This window comes from Colossoma macropomum, unplaced genomic scaffold (assembly GCF_904425465.1).
Source record: "Colossoma macropomum unplaced genomic scaffold, Colossoma_macropomum, whole genome shotgun sequence".
Classification (NCBI taxonomy): Eukaryota; Metazoa; Chordata; class Actinopteri; order Characiformes; family Serrasalmidae; genus Colossoma; species Colossoma macropomum.
The window spans coordinates 10,676,614-10,694,136 of NW_023494794.1; the positions used below are offsets into that span (position 1 = coordinate 10,676,614).

Sequence of the window (17,523 nt, forward strand, 5' to 3'; positions counted from 1 at the left end):
TTGTTGCAGATGTAAATTATATGTCGTCACTGCACACAAACGAGTAATGAGATTAAACACGCAGGCACATACAGACAGATGCGCGCACACACACACACACACACGCACACACACACACATACCTATGCACGCACACACACACGCACACACACACACACACACACACACACACACACACACACACACACACACACACACACACTTCCCCTGCATGAATGAACGCTGAATAAATTCTACATCTATCAGCCTTTATCACAAACTCTCATTAAAAACACAAAAGATGCTCACCCTTCACACCTGCTGAGAGGAAAATTAGCACACACACACACACGCGCACACACGCGCACACACACACACACACGCACACACGCGCACACACGCGCACACACACACACACGCGCACACACGCGCACACACACACACACACACACACACACACACACAATCACGATCACACATACACACAGTGAAAAGCTGTTTACTAAGATTTTAGTCAGATCACATCCTCTCTGTCTCCAATCATGTCTCTGCCAGACAGACATCTAATCCCACCTGCTCGACTGCATCATCTACAATAACATCTCAGTGCCCGTGTGTGTGTGTGTGTGTGTGTGTGTGTGTGTGTCTAGTTTAGCCACTGGACTGTCACACCTCTGTGTGTTTTCATACATTCTCAGGACTGAAACAGCCAACAACACCACACTGCTGACTCTGTGAAGCTGCTTCATCAGAAGCGCCACGTTTCAGTTTTTATCTGAACGAGCAAAACCGCCTCGTTTCGGTTCCCTGAGGTTCAGATTAGGATTACGTTTAGAAAATGTTTTTTTTTTTTCACATAGCGGACCAGCTAAACTGCCCCAAGGTGTGAATGTGTGTGTGTCACTGTGAATGTATATGTCTGTCTGTATGCCCTGCGATGGACTGGCGATCTGTCCATCGTGCATCCTGCCTTCTGCCCAACGACAGCTGAGACACACACCTATATATAAAGTTTTGCAGTGAGTTGAGCACTTTTAAAGTTGCCTTATTTTGCAACATGTTCTTTATTTTAAAGGTATATATATATATATATATATATATATAGGTGCGTATCTCAGCTGTCATTGGGCAGAAGGCAGGATGCACCCTGGACAGGTCGCCAGTCCATCACAGGCCAGACAGACGGACATATACATACACAATCACACACACATTATGAATTTTATATGGATTCACTGAAAATTGTTTATCATAAAATAGGGACTGTTGAGTAATTGATGTATGTCATATCAGTGACCCAGACACAAATGTTTCAATTCTTATTTTTATAGATTTTCCATTGACCTCCGATTATATTACTGTGGCTATGCTAATGTACTGTAAAGTTTTATATATCACTGCTGTCGGAAGAAAACATTATATCTCCAGTTTTGTCATTTTTCAGTTTTTGGCATAATTTGAAAATGCCTGTTGCACTTTACACTTTGTGTAAATTTTATGATGAATGGACTAAAAGAAACAGCCCAGAAATTACTTGGAAAAACATCTGGTTCCATTGACTTACATTAAAAGTAAAGTATGTTTTTTGCTTCTCCTGTAAAGTTACCATTTTGGACATACAAGGTTTTGTTCTGAGAGCATCGATATCTATATATATCTATATATATCTATATATATATATATATATATATATATATAATCACTGCTGCAAAGTTGCCACGTTGCCACCCTTTGCATATACATACATACACATATTATATACATGATATAAAAGTTTGGGCACCCCTGATCAAATTAAACGTTTAGTTGATTTTTGTTGAACACATGGCTGCACAATTTAGCGCATAATTAATGTTTATTCAATGGGTTTAAAATATTAGGGGAAAATCTACAACATACAATGTCACCTATACATAATACATACATTTTACTTTATTTTTTATAGTATGTTAAACTCAGCGAATAAACAGAAAATGTGCACAAAAGTGTTCAGAAAAGGGTTCAGATCAGTGTGTTTTTTGTAGAGGATGTGTTCACTTATTGTCACTTGACTCGTTCACACTTTTGCATATGATTGTAGGCACTTACTTTTTTTTACACAATTTGAAATCACCAGCCGCCCTTCACGTCATGTCAAATTTTCATGGTGAATAGACTGACAGAAATGGCCTCCTGTAAAGTCATCTTTTACACACACACACACACACACACACACACACACACATATATGTATATATAAGTATATATATGACATATGTATTGTGTCCAGAGTATCAAAACAAATGTGTGTATCTCTTTGGGTGCTTCTGCTCTCAGTGGTTCAGTTATCGGACTGTGAGAGTCCCGAGTGTTTCCTGTCAGAGCTGTTTGGTCCAGATCCAGATGATGAGTGGGAGATTGTTCATTATAATCTCTCTGCCACACTCAATGCATTTCTAATAGGACAGGCTGAGTGTGTGATGGACAGATTTAGCACTCTATCTCAGACATAATTATTATGTGTGTGTCAATTAGGACTCTGTCTCACACATGACTTTGGGAACAGTTTGACACTTTACAGACATCTGGTTGGTTCCAATGTGGCAAGTGCTGAAAAAACACCTCAATTACAATGAAATGCAACTTTAATTGGTGTTTTATTGCATTTTATTGCATTTGAGGTTTAGATTGGGGTTGGATTAGGTGTAGTATGTTTACATAACCACAGTAAGGGGCAATCAGAGGTCAATGGAAATAAGAATCAAAACATATCAAAACACGTGTATGGCTCATTGATATGACGTGCATGTTTTGTGTCAAAGTCCATTATTTTCCCTCAAAAAATGAATTTAATAAATACATAGCATTCATCAAATTATTCATCAACACTTCTTTTGTAGTAGACAGATTTCAGTGCATCCATATAAAATTCATTTTAGCTTCTTTTTGCCTCCAAAAGTCTAAAAATGTCAGATGTTGCAACCGCCCAACCGTATACGTTGATTGAACTGTCAAAAAAGGCAAGTTGGTTATATAAAATTCTAAAGAAAATAGTTTGGCGTGATTTTAAGTTTGAAAACTTTTTTAAAAATTGCAAAATAATAAGGCAACTTTAAAAGTGCTTAACTGACTGGAAAAAACTTTTCTCCGCAAATTCTTACTTCCTCAAATGTCAGGCGGCACAACCAAAAACATAGGACCTTTATTTTGATATGCTTTTACAAAAGGAGGGGCCAGGGTATTGCATCATAAAGACCCCAAGTGACCTTCATGGTGCAATGCCAAGGTCAGTAGCCTTTTCACAAATTTAGTAAAAAATGTGATGATTTAGTCGTGGTTAAAATGGTTTAGTTTACCATGTCAGGTGTTCTGACCTCAGGAGGACCATGAAAATGTGGAATTATTATGATAATGTTTAATCGATAAAATGTAAGGATAAACTCAAGTTGAAGGACAAAGGTTTCTAGAGGTGTCTAAGTAGATGCCTGTTTAATTTGAAATTAGTCCGAAAAGTCAGGTGGCGCAACCAGTCAGACAGATGGAGCAACCAGACCAGCACAGTTTAACAACTGAACAGGCCATTAAAAGCTGTGATAACACTCAATATACTTAAGATATAAAATGCACATTTTGCCCTTTTAAATAAGATTTTTACATTTTGTCTTTTTGAAAACTTTATTTTTCCATGACCTGCATGTGTATTTATCGCTTATCTCCATCTGGCAGACATTTAAAGGCAGACAGAGCAGAACCAAGAGCACCACTGGGTCAGTAACCCAGAGGTGACAGTCCGAATCTAAAGTAGGCAGCAAAAAGCTTTTGTGCCGTTTCCTCTTTCTGGGCTTTTTATAGCACTAAAGTGGAGCTGGACAATAAGTGGCTAATTAGTTCATTACAAAAGGCTGTGATGACATATCCTGTGCAATCATGCATCTACTGCACTGCAATTAAAGCAGAAGCAGCACCACTGATGAGTTGACCAATCACAGACAATTACAGCATCCAGGCTCCACCCACAAATGTGCTCTCTAGACAAGCTTTAGACATTGCTAGATAAATAACCCCATTCAAACTGTAGAACAGACTCAGTTTATATCACAATACCTACATTTAAAGTCAGTTATTCATTCAGACCTAATGAGAAACTGTAGAACAGACTCGGTTTATATCACAATACCTACATTTAGAGTCAGTTATTCATTCAGCCTAATGAGAAACTGTAGAACAGACTCGGTTTATATCACAATACCTACATTTAGAGTCGGTTATTCATTCAACCTAATGAGAAACTGTAGAACAGACTCGGTTTATATCACAATACCTACATTTAGAGTCAGTTATTCATTCAACCTAATGAGAAACTGTAGAACAGACTCGGTTTATATCACAATACCTACATTTAGAGTCAGTTATTCATTCAGCCTAATGAGAAACTATACAACAGACTCCGTTTATATCACAATACCTACATTTAGAGTCAGTTATTCATTCAACCTAATGAGAAACTGTAGAACAGACTCAGTTTATATCACAATACCTACATTTAGAGTCAGTTATTCATTCAACCTAATGAGAAACTGTAGAACAGACTCAGTTTATATCACAATACCTACATTTAGAGTCAGTTATTCATTCAGCCTAATGAGAAACTGTAGAACTGACTCAGTTTATATCACCATACCTACATTTAGAGTCGGTTATTCATTCAGCCTAACGAGAAACTGTAGAACAGACTCAGTTTATATCACAATACCTACATTTAGAGTCGGTTATTCATTCAGCCTAACGAGAAACTGTAGAACTGACTCAGTTTATATCACCATACCTACATTTAGAGTCAGTTATTCATTCAGCCTAACGAGAAACTGTAGAACAGACTCAGTTTATATCACAATACCTACATTTAGAGTCGGTTATTCATTCAGCCTAACGAGAAACTGTAGAACAGACTCAGTTTATATCACAATACCTACATTTAGTTATTAATACAGGTATATGCACATCCCTGTACTGCTTCTCTCTGATAGGTGCAGACTGTTTGATGGGTGTGTATCTCTTCTTCATCGGCGCCTTCGACATCAAATACTGCGGCGAGTACAACCGCCATGCTCAGATTTGGATGGAGAGTCTGTCCTGCCAGCTGATTGGATCCCTGGCCATGCTGTCCACGGAGGTTTCGGTGATGATGCTGACGTACATGACGCTGGAGAAGTACCTGTGCATCGTCTTCCCCTTCCAGCACTACCGGGCCGGCCGGAAGCAGACCCTCTGCTCCCTGACCTCCATCTGGGCCCTGGGCTTCATCCTGGCCCTCGTGCCCTTCTGTGACAAGCAGACGTTCGGAAACTTCTATGGCCGAAACGGCGTCTGCTTCCCCCTGCACTCGGACCAGGCGGAAAAACCCGGAGCGCGGTGCTACTCAACAGGGATATTCCTGGGTAAGACAGAGAGAAAAGGTGAAGATGTGATGTGTGCTTTTGTACCAGGAGGTGTTTGAGAAGCAGGTCTGCAAATTAAGGTGGATAACTTTAGCCGAAAGTGAAGATTTTCTAATAGGAAGATTCATGACTCCTTCTCGCATTGGACACACTGAATGATAAAAACAATGATATCTTAGAAAGTGAAAACATCTCAAATCTAGTCAGAAACATCTACAATTTCCTGTTAGAATATTATAAGATTATTTAACTACTTTTATGAACCGATCAGGCATAACATTCTGACCACCTCCTTGTTTTTACGCTCATTGTCCATTTTATCAGCTCCACTTACTATATAGGTGCACTTTGTAGTTCTACAGTTACAGACTGTAGTCCATCTGTTTCTCTGATACTTTGTTAGCCCCCTTTTACCCTGTTCTTCAGTGGTCAGGACCCCCATGGACCCTCACAGAGCAGGTACTATTTGGGTGGTGGATCATTCTCAGCACTGCAGTAACACTGACGTGGTGGTGGTGTGTTAGTGTGTGTTGTGCTGGTATGAGTGCATCAGACACAGCAGTGCTGCTGGAGTTTTTAAACATTGTGTCCACTCACTGTCCACTCTATTAGACACTCCTACCTTGTCGGTCCACCTTGTAGATGTAAAGTCAGAGACGATAGCTCATCTGCTGCTGTGCTGTTTGTGTTGGTCATCCTCTAGTCCTTCATCAGTGGTCACAGGACGCTGCTGGCTGGATATTTTTGGTTGGTGGACTATTCTCAGTCCAGCAACGACACTGAGGTGTTTAAAAACTCCAGCAGCACTGCTGTGTCTGATCCACTCAGACCAGCACAACACACACTAACACACCACCACCACGTCAGTGTTACTGCAGTGCTGAGAATGATCCACCACCCAAATAGTACCTGCTCTGTGAGGGTCCATGGGGGTCCTGACCACTGAAGAACAGGGTAAAAAGGGGGCTAACAAAGTATCAGAGAAACAGATGGACTACAGTCTGTAACTGTAGAACTACAAAGTGTACCTATATAGTAAGTGGAGCTGATAAAATGGACAATGAGCGCAGAAACAAGGAGGTGGTCAGAATGTTATGCCTGATCGGTGTATAGCATAAAAATATGTTTATTCATTCACTGGCTCAAGTTGTGGTAGTTAAGGTAACTTTCCTGCAGACACTCTCTCAGTCCAGTTTTGGCCTGCTGGTCACACTTTGAGTCTAAAGACCACTGCGGCGCCACTGTAGGATGTGGTTAGGCGTGTTTTCAGATGTAGCGATGGTAATATTTTTCATTTTTTGCCCAAAATGTCCCTTTAATTATCATATCTCAAAGCGTGGGTGTACATGAAAACCTCTAAGGAGCCGAATGTCCTCAAAAGCTACAAATTATCCTCAGACAGGGTGAAAAAATGTGTTTTTAATGCTGTATAAATGCCACAGTGCTGATGTTTTTCCTGTCCTGTAGGGAATCAGAAAGCTTCTCATTATTTGCTAAGAGAGTGGAGTCCATTACCAAACAAACAAGCTGCAAATTACAGCTCGGCTTTACCTGCAACCCCGCGGAGAAAGAGAAATCAATCAACAAGCTCATCCGAGAGAGAGAGAGAGGGAGAGAGAGACGGAGAGAGAGACAGAGAGAGAGAGAGAGAGAGAGAGAGAGGGAGAGAGAGAGGGAGAGAGAGACAGAGAGAGAGAGAGAGAGAGAATATTGGCTGAGACGTAGGACTACACGAGGGAAAATGTTGAAAAATGTATTTGATCAGACTAGACGGGTTTGGGGCAAATAAAGAGGCGGGGGGATCGATCGGAACGCACTTCTCTACTTTTTTGGGATCATAAACTTTGTGCAGCCTTGATACACAGACAGTATTATTGAAAACAAGTTTTTCACAAAATCTCCCAAAGCAGTGATATTGCACTGAGTGTGTTTACATGCACTTAATAATCTGATAACTGCAGAAAATCTGATTTTGTCAATCTGATCAACACATTTACATGCATTTGAGTAATCAGATAATGGGGAAACTCTGGGTCTACATGAGTCAGACAGTAATCAGATTTCTGCTTTACAACCAGCCAATAAACTCACAGAAGAAGACGTGACGTAAACGTAACGTAAAACTCAAACTTCATGCTGCGACTTATTTTTAAACATCGCGCCACTTTACCTGAAAATATGAACATAAATCATCTAGAAGATGAAGAATATTTAAATCCTTCATTTTGTCAAGCATGTGTTTGGTTTCAGTGTTGCTCCAGAAGTGTTTTGCTGCGTCTCGCAGCGACGCTGCTCGCTTATTTCCAGTACAGCAGTGTGTTTTTGCACATGCTCAGACTTAGAAATCCGAAAGAAATCGGAGTAAGAGTTTACACTGAGAAATCTGATTGCTGAGCTCAAATCCAGCCTCTTTATCAGATTAATTAATCGGATTTCTAGACCTTACTCTGAATCAGATTGTGCTGTTTGCATGATCGTTTGAATAATCAGATAACTGCAGAAATCTGATTATAATCAGGTTATCGATGCATGTTAAATGCACTCACTGTCACTCAGAGCTAATGTCACTAGCCCAGCCATCTCTTACGTTTTAGCTAGAAAACTGAGTTTGTGAAGAGTTAGTTAGTTGATACCAAACAAGATAAATTCACGAAATGATGTTGAAAGTATTTTGCCGTTAATTCCATATCAGTAACGTGTAGAATGATTGTGAGTTTATCTGAGCTTGCTGTAGCTGTTCTTTGTAATATGTGCTGTGCGGAGCGTCTTTTCTGGTGTGCAGTAGCGTTTAACCGACTGCAGTAGAACAGAATGTAAGACACCGGCTCTACACTGCCCTCTTGTGGATAATAGAGTTCAGACATCTCAAGGTTCTTCAATATTAGAATGTAGAAGATTAGTGAGAAGCAATGCAGTTGGGGGCGATGTGTACCTAACTGGCATATAACAGTGAGCACATTACATGCACTTCATAATCCGATAACTGCAGAAAATCTGATTTTGTCAATAAGCTGATCAACACATTTACATGCACTTAAGGAATCAGATAATGGGGAAACTCTGGGTCCACAATGAATCAGACAGTAATCAGATTTCTGCTTTGAAACCAGCCAATAAACTCACAGAAGAAGACGTGACGAAAACGTAATGTAAAATTCAAACTTCATGCTGTGACTTATTTTTAAAAACATCAAATCTCTTTACCTGAAAATATGAGCATAGATCATCTAGAAGATGAAGAATATTTAAATCCTTCATTTCGTCAAGTGTGTATTTGGTTTCAGCGTCGCTCCAAAAGTTGAGCTGCTCACTCATTTCCGGCACTGCGGTCTGTTTTCGCACATGCTCAGACTGAGAAATCCGAAAGAAATCAGAGTAAGAGTTTACACTGAGAAATCTGAATACTGAGCTAAAATCCAGCCTCTTTATCAGATTTCTTAATCGGATTTCTAGACCTCACTCCACTCTAAGAAATCAGAGTGTGCTGTTTACACAACCATTTGAATAATCAGATAACTGCAGAAATCTGATTATAATCCGGGTTCTAGGGAGGTGGAGTGTCATTTCTGCTGAGAAAAATCACTGAAACCATTAAAAGTTAGTCTGTAATTGTGTTTTGTGTTTGTCCTGATGGGTTGACAGCACAGTGTGACGGATTCTAATGGTTCAACAGGTGTTCTGGGACCAATTCCAGATGCATTTGATAGTTTCCTAAAGGGAACTAAAGGTGCCCCACAGGAAACGAATTGTTGCCAATGGGAACTTTTATGCCAAATCCCATTAGAAACAAAGCCATCATGTTTTAATCCTAATGGTTCTAATGGTGTTTATTCAGCAGGGCATTTACAACCCCAATTCCAAAAAAAGTTGGGACGCTGTGTAAAATGAGTCGCTGCCATCAAGTTCTAAACGAGTTCATGTTTTTCATGAAATGGTAAAATGATATCATGATATGTATTCTATGTTCTATTGTGAATAAAATATGGGTCTATGAGATTTGCATTCTGTTTTTATGTACATTTATTTACATTTCACACAGTGTGCCAACTTTTTTGGAATTGGGGTTGTACACTTGAGCCCATTCACAGCCCATCCTCCCCTACTCACGTGGTCTTTCCTTACTTTTCCTCCATTTTTCTTCCGTATCCACCTTATTTTTCACATAACATCACTGTGCTTTGCGATTATGGCTGAAATATTCAGGTGAGGAACCGAAGTGTTGTTTGTCGCCATTTTTAGCAAAGTTGAAGAAAGTGTGCTCAGTTCCTAAGTTATTGTTTTGTCTCATTAAACATCTCCGAGACGTTTTAGGACAGCGTGCTGTTTGTGGCTGTCAGTACAGATGAAACTACAGCAAGAACAGCAAAGCTACAAGCCTAAACTGCACAGACTGTGGCTTCAAAGTGACTCAGTGAAGAAGCCCATTTTGTTAGACTTCAAGTCTGTGTGTATAAAATGCAGCCAGATGATTAACTGCCAGTTAAACATCACTGTTTGCTCCTAACAGACTCGCATTACCTTTTTACATGTTATATTCTCTTTATAACTGGCTATATTCTGCCCTCACTAGCAGACTGGGCAGGTAGCAGAAAGCTAACTGGCTAACAGGCAAATGCTACAATAATAAAATGCAGACTTAGGCCTGTAAATAAAGCGTTACTTAAAAACTGAGACATACACAGTATAGAATGTTACTCCCATGCCTGTTATGAGCTAAAAGTGTCTGTATTTAAACTAGAACTGACATAAAAATCCCAAATAGCGCTGAGCTAACCCCGCTAGCCTGACGCTAATATAACTTAGCTAGCTACCATGGTGAAAATACAAGTAGCATTACTGAAACACTGGCAGATTTCCACATTAGTCACTGCTGTAAAGGGGACACTTTATGTCTCTGTCTGTTCTTGAATCTCAGCCTAAACACAATTAATAAGTTTAAATGAAGTGACTTATTAGTGTGAATAATTGGTGTAACATTAGGCTGTAAACAGGATCCTCTGACAAAAGTGTCCTCTCTGTCGGTGGGGGTGGGCGCAGGGGGGATCCCAGATAACAAGCACACATCGGTCTGCTGCCTTGATAAGATCGGCCTCCCGCTAACTGTTTGACGCTGCTTGTCCCCCCTCGGACCACCCAGATTACTGTCCTGCATACGAACTAGTTTTAATCTTTATTTAAAATTTAAAATTATTCACTAAACTTATTTAGTAAGTATAGGAAAAATAAGTAATTCGGACCCTAAGTGGAAAATGAGTGATGATAAGTGGAATTTTGTCAAATACTCTGCTTAACCACTGGTGGGCTGCTTGGAAAACGCTGAGCAAAACGCCAGTGGACCACCAGCTTTGCCATCGATGGGCCAACAGTGGCCCACTGTCCTGTTGCTATCCGTTATAGCATCATAAAGCTGTCTCAACATCATGATGTCTGTCCGCCATCGATGATCAACGTCCCAACAATCAGCCCAACCCTAATACAATGTACTGATTTTCATAATTATCCAAATATTCCCAAATTCTGACTCATTCCTACTTTGAGGCTAATGTAGCTAACAAGAAAATGTCTGACACTGCATGATCCCAGACAGCGAGCATATATCGGCCCGCTGGCACTGCTGGTCCACCGTCTGGCCACCCAGATTACTGTCCTGCTTACAAGCTCTAACTAGTTTTTAATCTCCTCAAACAGATTTTAAATTCACACAGAGACTTTTATTTTAGAAAATAAACTAAGACAAAAATTACAAACATCTGAGAAATTAAAAATGATGGCTAAGCCTAATATAAAATGATTTTATAGAAAATGGCACTGTGCCAAATAAAAATTATTTGCTAAACTAATTTACGAAATATTACTAAAGAAAAGTAGGAAGAAAAATGAAGTAAATTGGACTGCGATGAGAAGTGGAATCCACCACCAGTGGGCTGCCCAGAAAACGCTGAGCAAAATGCCAGTCAGCGGGCAACAGTGGCCCACTGACCCTTTGCTATCAGGGATATACTGTTATCAGTAAACATGGACTGGTTAGTATGGAGTGTTAGCATAGCTAAGAACAGTACAGCAGCATCTTGAAGCCTGAGTTTTGTCCAGAGTTTCCCAAATTTTAGTTAATATTAAGTTATAATCGGGCTTCAGACACCAGACATGTCTTGCCCGGACTGGGGGGCTTTGTAAACTAAGCTAACCCTTTGAGAACTGTGTTTGCTGTCGGTCTGATTGGTTCGCTTTTGTTGGTTCCTCCTCAGGTTTGAACCTCTTCGCCTTCGTGCTGATCGTGTTCTCCTACACCAGCATGTTCTACTCGGTACAGAAAACGGCCAAGTCGGCCAGGCAGATGGCGTTCGACCACGAGGTCTCCATCGCCAAGCGCTTCTTCTTCATCGTCTTCACCGACGCCATGTGCTGGATACCCATCTTCCTCCTTAAGATCCTCTCCCTCCTCCGAGTGCAGATCGCAGGTGAGTTGGTGTTAAAGCGATAGTTTAGGCAAGACGTGAATATTCATTCTGCTGCCAGTAAATTGAGGTATTTTTTGTCACGTCAGTTTTTACACTGTATTTATAAACATGGACTAATGATACAGATGTGCAGTTTGCACAGTGCTATTTGGTAATTAGCTACATTAGCCTTGTAGCTCCGATGCAAAACTAAAGAATCAAAACATCTCAGCTGATCAGCCACATTTGCGGTAAGGAAAGAATCGTGGGTTCGATTTTTATCGCTGCACTATCCTTTAACAGCTTAGCTGAGGGAGCCAGTCAATGGAGAATTAATAAAAAACAAACAGGCCTTTATCCATTAAACCAACCATCATCGGAACCTCCTGGACATCTTCTGCCTTGAAGAGTTCGGTCCTGCTCCTATGTCTAGAGATTTAACTTCCCACAGAGTTCGGTGTCCAGCCTTAATCCTGCAAATTAGCGACCATGATGAGCTGGATTAGGTGTACTTGTTTCAAGCTGGGACTCAATCTCAAGATGAAAGCTGCTGACCGCTGACCAAAACTCCTGCTGTTCAGCTTGATTTATTGAATTCATCCACTGTAAAGTAGTAGCACAGCTTTCCGCTGTGTCCATTAAGGGGGGAAAGATTCTGAAACCGAGACTGAAACCACGATACAAAAGTCATTTTTTATTTCACAGTTAACACTGTGACACGTCACAAAATTACTATCCTATTTAAAGTTAGGGCGAGCTGTAGACCCTGTTCTTTAGGTTTCCTCCCTTTAGTGTTCCAAACTGTTGGTGATTTAATAAAAAACTATTTTTTTCCCCTGTTTTTCCTTATTTACCCCCCTTCCCAACAAAACAAAACAAACAGACAAACAAAAACTGGTTATAAACTGAACCGTGGCTCAAAAATTGAGGCCGCGAATGAAACCTCCAAATATCCATACATGCTAAAAGCTAAAAATCAAACCAATAAAAATCTATAATTATATATTTATATATATTTTTTTTTTCTTAAGGCCATTATGTAACCAACATGAATAAACAAAATTGTGCCAAAAAAAAATCAGACATTAATATACATACCAGACGCTTATCTCGCTGTTGTTTGTGCTACAAAAAGAATAAATGGGCAGAATATTTATCAAATAAATATCCTTTGCTTCTCATGAAACAGACAAACACTTCGGAAAAGAAGACACAGCTCGGATCTCCGTGACTCAGTCTGAGCTGCTTTTGAATGAAGCACAAAACAAGCAGCCACAACGTCTTTGAGTGAAAATCATATTTCCTTTACTGCTCACAGAATGGAAAAGTGGTGAATTTGGAGAGGCGCCTTTCCATTTTGGAAAAGCTAAAACTTTGGGCCTGTTAACTTTGCATAAATTTATTCCACGTCTGTATACGAGCGTGAACACAGAGATTTATATATCAAAGTTGCAACTGGCTTTAAAAATTAGATTCCGTAATTCAAAAGCAAATTCAAATGCCGAGACATTTTCCCCGAAATACCCAGAAAATAAACCTGCATTCCAAGAAAATGACCCCAAATTCCAAGAAAGTGACCACAGATTTCACGAACATGATCCTGAATTCTAAGAATGTGACCCCAGATTCCAAGAACATGATCCTGAATTCCAAGAATGTGACCCCAGATTCCAAGAACACGACCCTGAATTCCAAGAATGTGACCCCAGATTCCAAGAACACGATCCTGAATTCCAAGACTTTTTCCCAAATACCCAAAAAATAAACCTGCATTCCAAGAAAGTGACCCCAGATTCCAAGAACACAATCCTGAATGCCAAGAATATGAGCCCAGATTCCAAGAATATGATCCTGAATTCCAAGAAAGTGACCCAAAATTCCAAGAACATGATCCTGAATTCCAAGAAAGTGATCCCAAATCATATATACTTAATTGTAAAATGACGTTATGTATGAAAAAGGCACTATATAAGGCACATATAAATGAAAGGGACAGATGAATAAATCAATAAATACCAATTCCCAAATTCCTTGATTATGTTCTCACCAAGAAATTGATTCCAAAATCAGGGTAAATGATACTCAGTCCTGAGAAAATTATCCCAAAATCCAAAAAAATGATGATAAATTCAGAGAAAATCATTTTGAAGAAATTCAGGGTCATTTACCACAAATCCAGGAAATTCAGGACCATTTTCTTAGGATCCAAACTGCTGCTTTGGTGCAACAGAATTATACTCATACAGTAACTGCCTATGAGTTTCCAGTAAGACAATTTTTTGTAAAATTATAAATTACAGTCACTGCTGGCTTGGAAATAGGATTCTAAACATACAACTGGAAATAGAAGATTGCAAAATTCCAAGACAATTACTGGGAAAATCGAGGAAATAATATGAGAAAACTATCCTAAATTTTAACAAAAGGATCCTGAATTCCAAGCAAACAGTCCTGTATGCTAAGAAAATGTTCCCAAAGTCTTTGAAAATGATGACTCTGGAATCTCACACAGATCTGCCGGAATTTTTCTCGTCTTTGTGTTCAAATATGTGTGAATTACAGTTACAGTTATTCTGGGCCTCCATATGAGATTTTAGAACAAACCGTGCTGCTGGCTCTGAAACAGGATCGCTGCTCTACATGAATCCTGACGGCAGAACATCTTTGTTTACATTAGCCAGAACTGGCCACACGCAGGAGTTCGAGTCCGACTTCAGGGACCAGCTTTTCAATCCGGAAGTAAAAATCTGATTGAGAGTGTTTACATGCATTTAATAATCTGATAACTGCAGAAAATCTGATTTTGTCGCTAGTCTGATCAACACGTTTACATGCACTTAGTAATCAGATAATGGGGAAACTCTGGGTCTACATGAGTCAGACAGTAATCAGATTTCTGCTTTGAAACCAGCCAATAAACTCACAGAAGAAGACGTGACGTAAACGTAACGTAAAACTGAAACTTTATGCTTTTTTTTAAAAAAAAGAAACGTCACACTTTACCTGAGAAGAAGAACAAACATCATCTAGAAGATCGAGAATATTTAAATCCTTCATTTTGTCAAGAATGTGTTTTGGTTTTGCTGCGTCTCGCACACGCTCAGACTGAGAAATCCGAAAGAAATCAGAGTAAGAGTTTACACGCGCTGAGAAATCCGATTACTGAGCTAAAATCCAGTCTCTTTAGCGGGTTTCTTAATCAGATTTCCAGATCGGAGTGTAGCGTTTACATGACCATTTAATAATTAGATAACTGCAGAAAGTCACTTATGATCAGATTACTGAGTGTTAAAAAGAGGAAAAGAGTAAAAACGCTCTGAGGGTCCGAGCAGCAGCAGACGAGAGCTGATTGGTCTGATCTGATTAATCCTGTTCTCTAAATTATAAAACCGACCTCCTACGAAAGCCGTGCGTTTGTGTCTTTGTGGGTGATGGAAGCTCCGATGCTGTTTATGCGCACATTTACATGCGCGGCACAGACGCTCGTCCTGAAGACTCAGGAACGCTGAGTGTCCTGCAGCGCTCACCTGTCAGTCACGCTGCAGCTCGCCTTGAGTGTCCTTCAGGCAGTCGCTTCGTCATCCTCACCTGGCAAGACGCCGGTCACCGCCCAGCCGAGAGAGAGAGAGAGAGAGAGAGAGAGAGAGAGAGAGAGAGAGAGAGAGAGAGAGAGTGTTTTACACTCTGTGATATGAGAACATACAGTACTATCAGATACTCACCATGTTCTCTTTTTTCTTTCTCTTCTTTCTTTTTCCTCCATCTCTTTTCTTCATTTTATCTTTACTTCTGCTCTTTCTGCTGTTTCATATATCTCTCCATCTTCTCTACTTCTCTTCTCTTTCTCCTTTGTTTCTTTCTTTCTTTTTGTTTTCCCTCTTTCCCACCTTGTCTTAATTTCTGTTTTTTTGTTTCTCACTCTCTTTCAATTTCTTTCTTTTTCCCTCTGTATCTCTCTGTCTGTTTCTTTCTTGCTCTCTGTTTGTTTCTATTTCTTCTTCTGTCCCTATTTCTTTCTCTTTCTCTGTCAATCTTTCTTTCTCGCTGCATTTCTGTTTTTCTATTACTTTCCTCTCTCTCTCTCTATCTCTCTTTGTTTTTTGATTTTTCCTCTCTTTCTTTCTCCCTGTTTTTTATTTCTTTTTCTGTCCCAATTTCTCACACTATCTCTCTTTTTCTATTTTTTCTCTTTCTCTTTATTGTTTCTGTCTTTCTTGCTGTCTCTCTTTTTTTCTCTCTCATATTTCTTTCGCTCTCTCCCTTTTTCTATTTCTTTCTCTCTGTTTCTCTCTCTATTTTTTGTCTCTCTCTCTTTTCCATTTCTTTTTCTCTCTCTCGTATTATTTCTTTTTCTATCTCTTTATTTTTCTCCCTCTCTGTCTCTCTTGTTTTCTCTCTCTCTCTCTCTGTCTCTTTTGTTTTCTCTCTCTCTCTCTCTCTCTCTAGGTACTATAGTTCTGTGGGTGGTGATCTTCATCCTGCCGATAAACAGCGCTCTGAATCCGATCCTCTACACCATCACCACCAGCACCTTCCAGGAGAAGATCAAACTGTGTCTGCGCTTCCGCTGCACAGACAACAACTGATACACGCACGCACACACACAGACACACAGACACACACACACACACACACACGCGCACACACACACACACGCGCACACACACACACGCACACACACACACGCACACACACAGTGTCCAGCTCACGTCCACCGACACTGAACTGACACTCATTGGCCAGAAACACCTACTTCACTGGTGTAGATTGAACTTTAAAGATTTCTGCATAGTTCAGAAAAGGTACAGATGTGTTTACAGTGGTGGTGATAGGAACCAGGCGTCGCCATGACTACAACACAAATATAGACATTTTATTTACTATCCAGAACCACCAGTGAACCTACACGAGTCTTCTGAGTTTATATGGAATGTTGATGATGGGAAAATAGTCATAAATCTGAAATAATAAGTTTTCTTTGGGGACTTTTTTGCCTCACAGCGCCCTGCATGTTATGTATCCCTCCACCATGAATGGATGTTGAGGCTAAAATCTTCTCAAAACTATCATAAAACAGTGTCTCAGACATCATAAGTTTATGCGAGGGAGCTTTTAGAGGTGGACGTCTGGTTCCTATCACCACCACTGTGAACAGTTCTGACTCAGTAAGTTTCTCTAGAGCAGAGCGTTTCACACCAAACCAGTCTGAACTTAACTGGTACTCGCTATAGCGCTATACAGCGCTATACACGCTATTCAGCGCTATACACTGTGCTATTATAACAACACCCAAATGGCCAAAATCACCACCAACACGCTTGACTTATACAAACAGACCACACACATAAAAGAGCTTGGTGAAATAAAACGACCAAACACAAACACCCAGCCTCCTCACAGCTACAGTGAATTGTTTGTTTATGCAGTCACATGTAACTATTACGCCTTAAGAAGAGAATAAAAACAAAACAAACAGATATCTACATACATATCTAAATCCAGAATAATGCATTATTTCTGTGCCGAAAGCCGAAGCAGACTCCCTCCAGGAGGAAACGTGATGACAGAACCTGATTTTTGGATCTAGAACAGCAGGATTTTCTGGGATTTGCATCAAACCCGGACCGAAGGAGATGAAAAACACAATGCTTGCAAAGATGCCCAACTCCAACACCCACATACACAAAGAC

The 17,523-nt window shown here is 40.0% G+C and overlaps 1 protein-coding gene across 1 annotated transcript in view; it reads left to right on the forward strand.

Annotated features, from left to right (window-relative positions):
- Positions 1–16,433, forward strand: part of rxfp2l (relaxin family peptide receptor 2, like) — a 72,747-nt gene extending 56,314 nt beyond the window's left edge. Inside the window, exons 16-18 of the mRNA XM_036581000.1 lie at positions 4,986–5,396; positions 11,642–11,854; positions 16,280–16,433. Coding sequence (XP_036436893.1) covers positions 4,986–5,396; positions 11,642–11,854; positions 16,280–16,419 — 764 coding nt within the window. The 3' untranslated portion in view covers positions 16,420–16,433. The remainder of the gene's footprint in view (positions 1–4,985; positions 5,397–11,641; positions 11,855–16,279) is intronic.
- Positions 16,434–17,523: the final 1,090 nt, after the last annotated feature.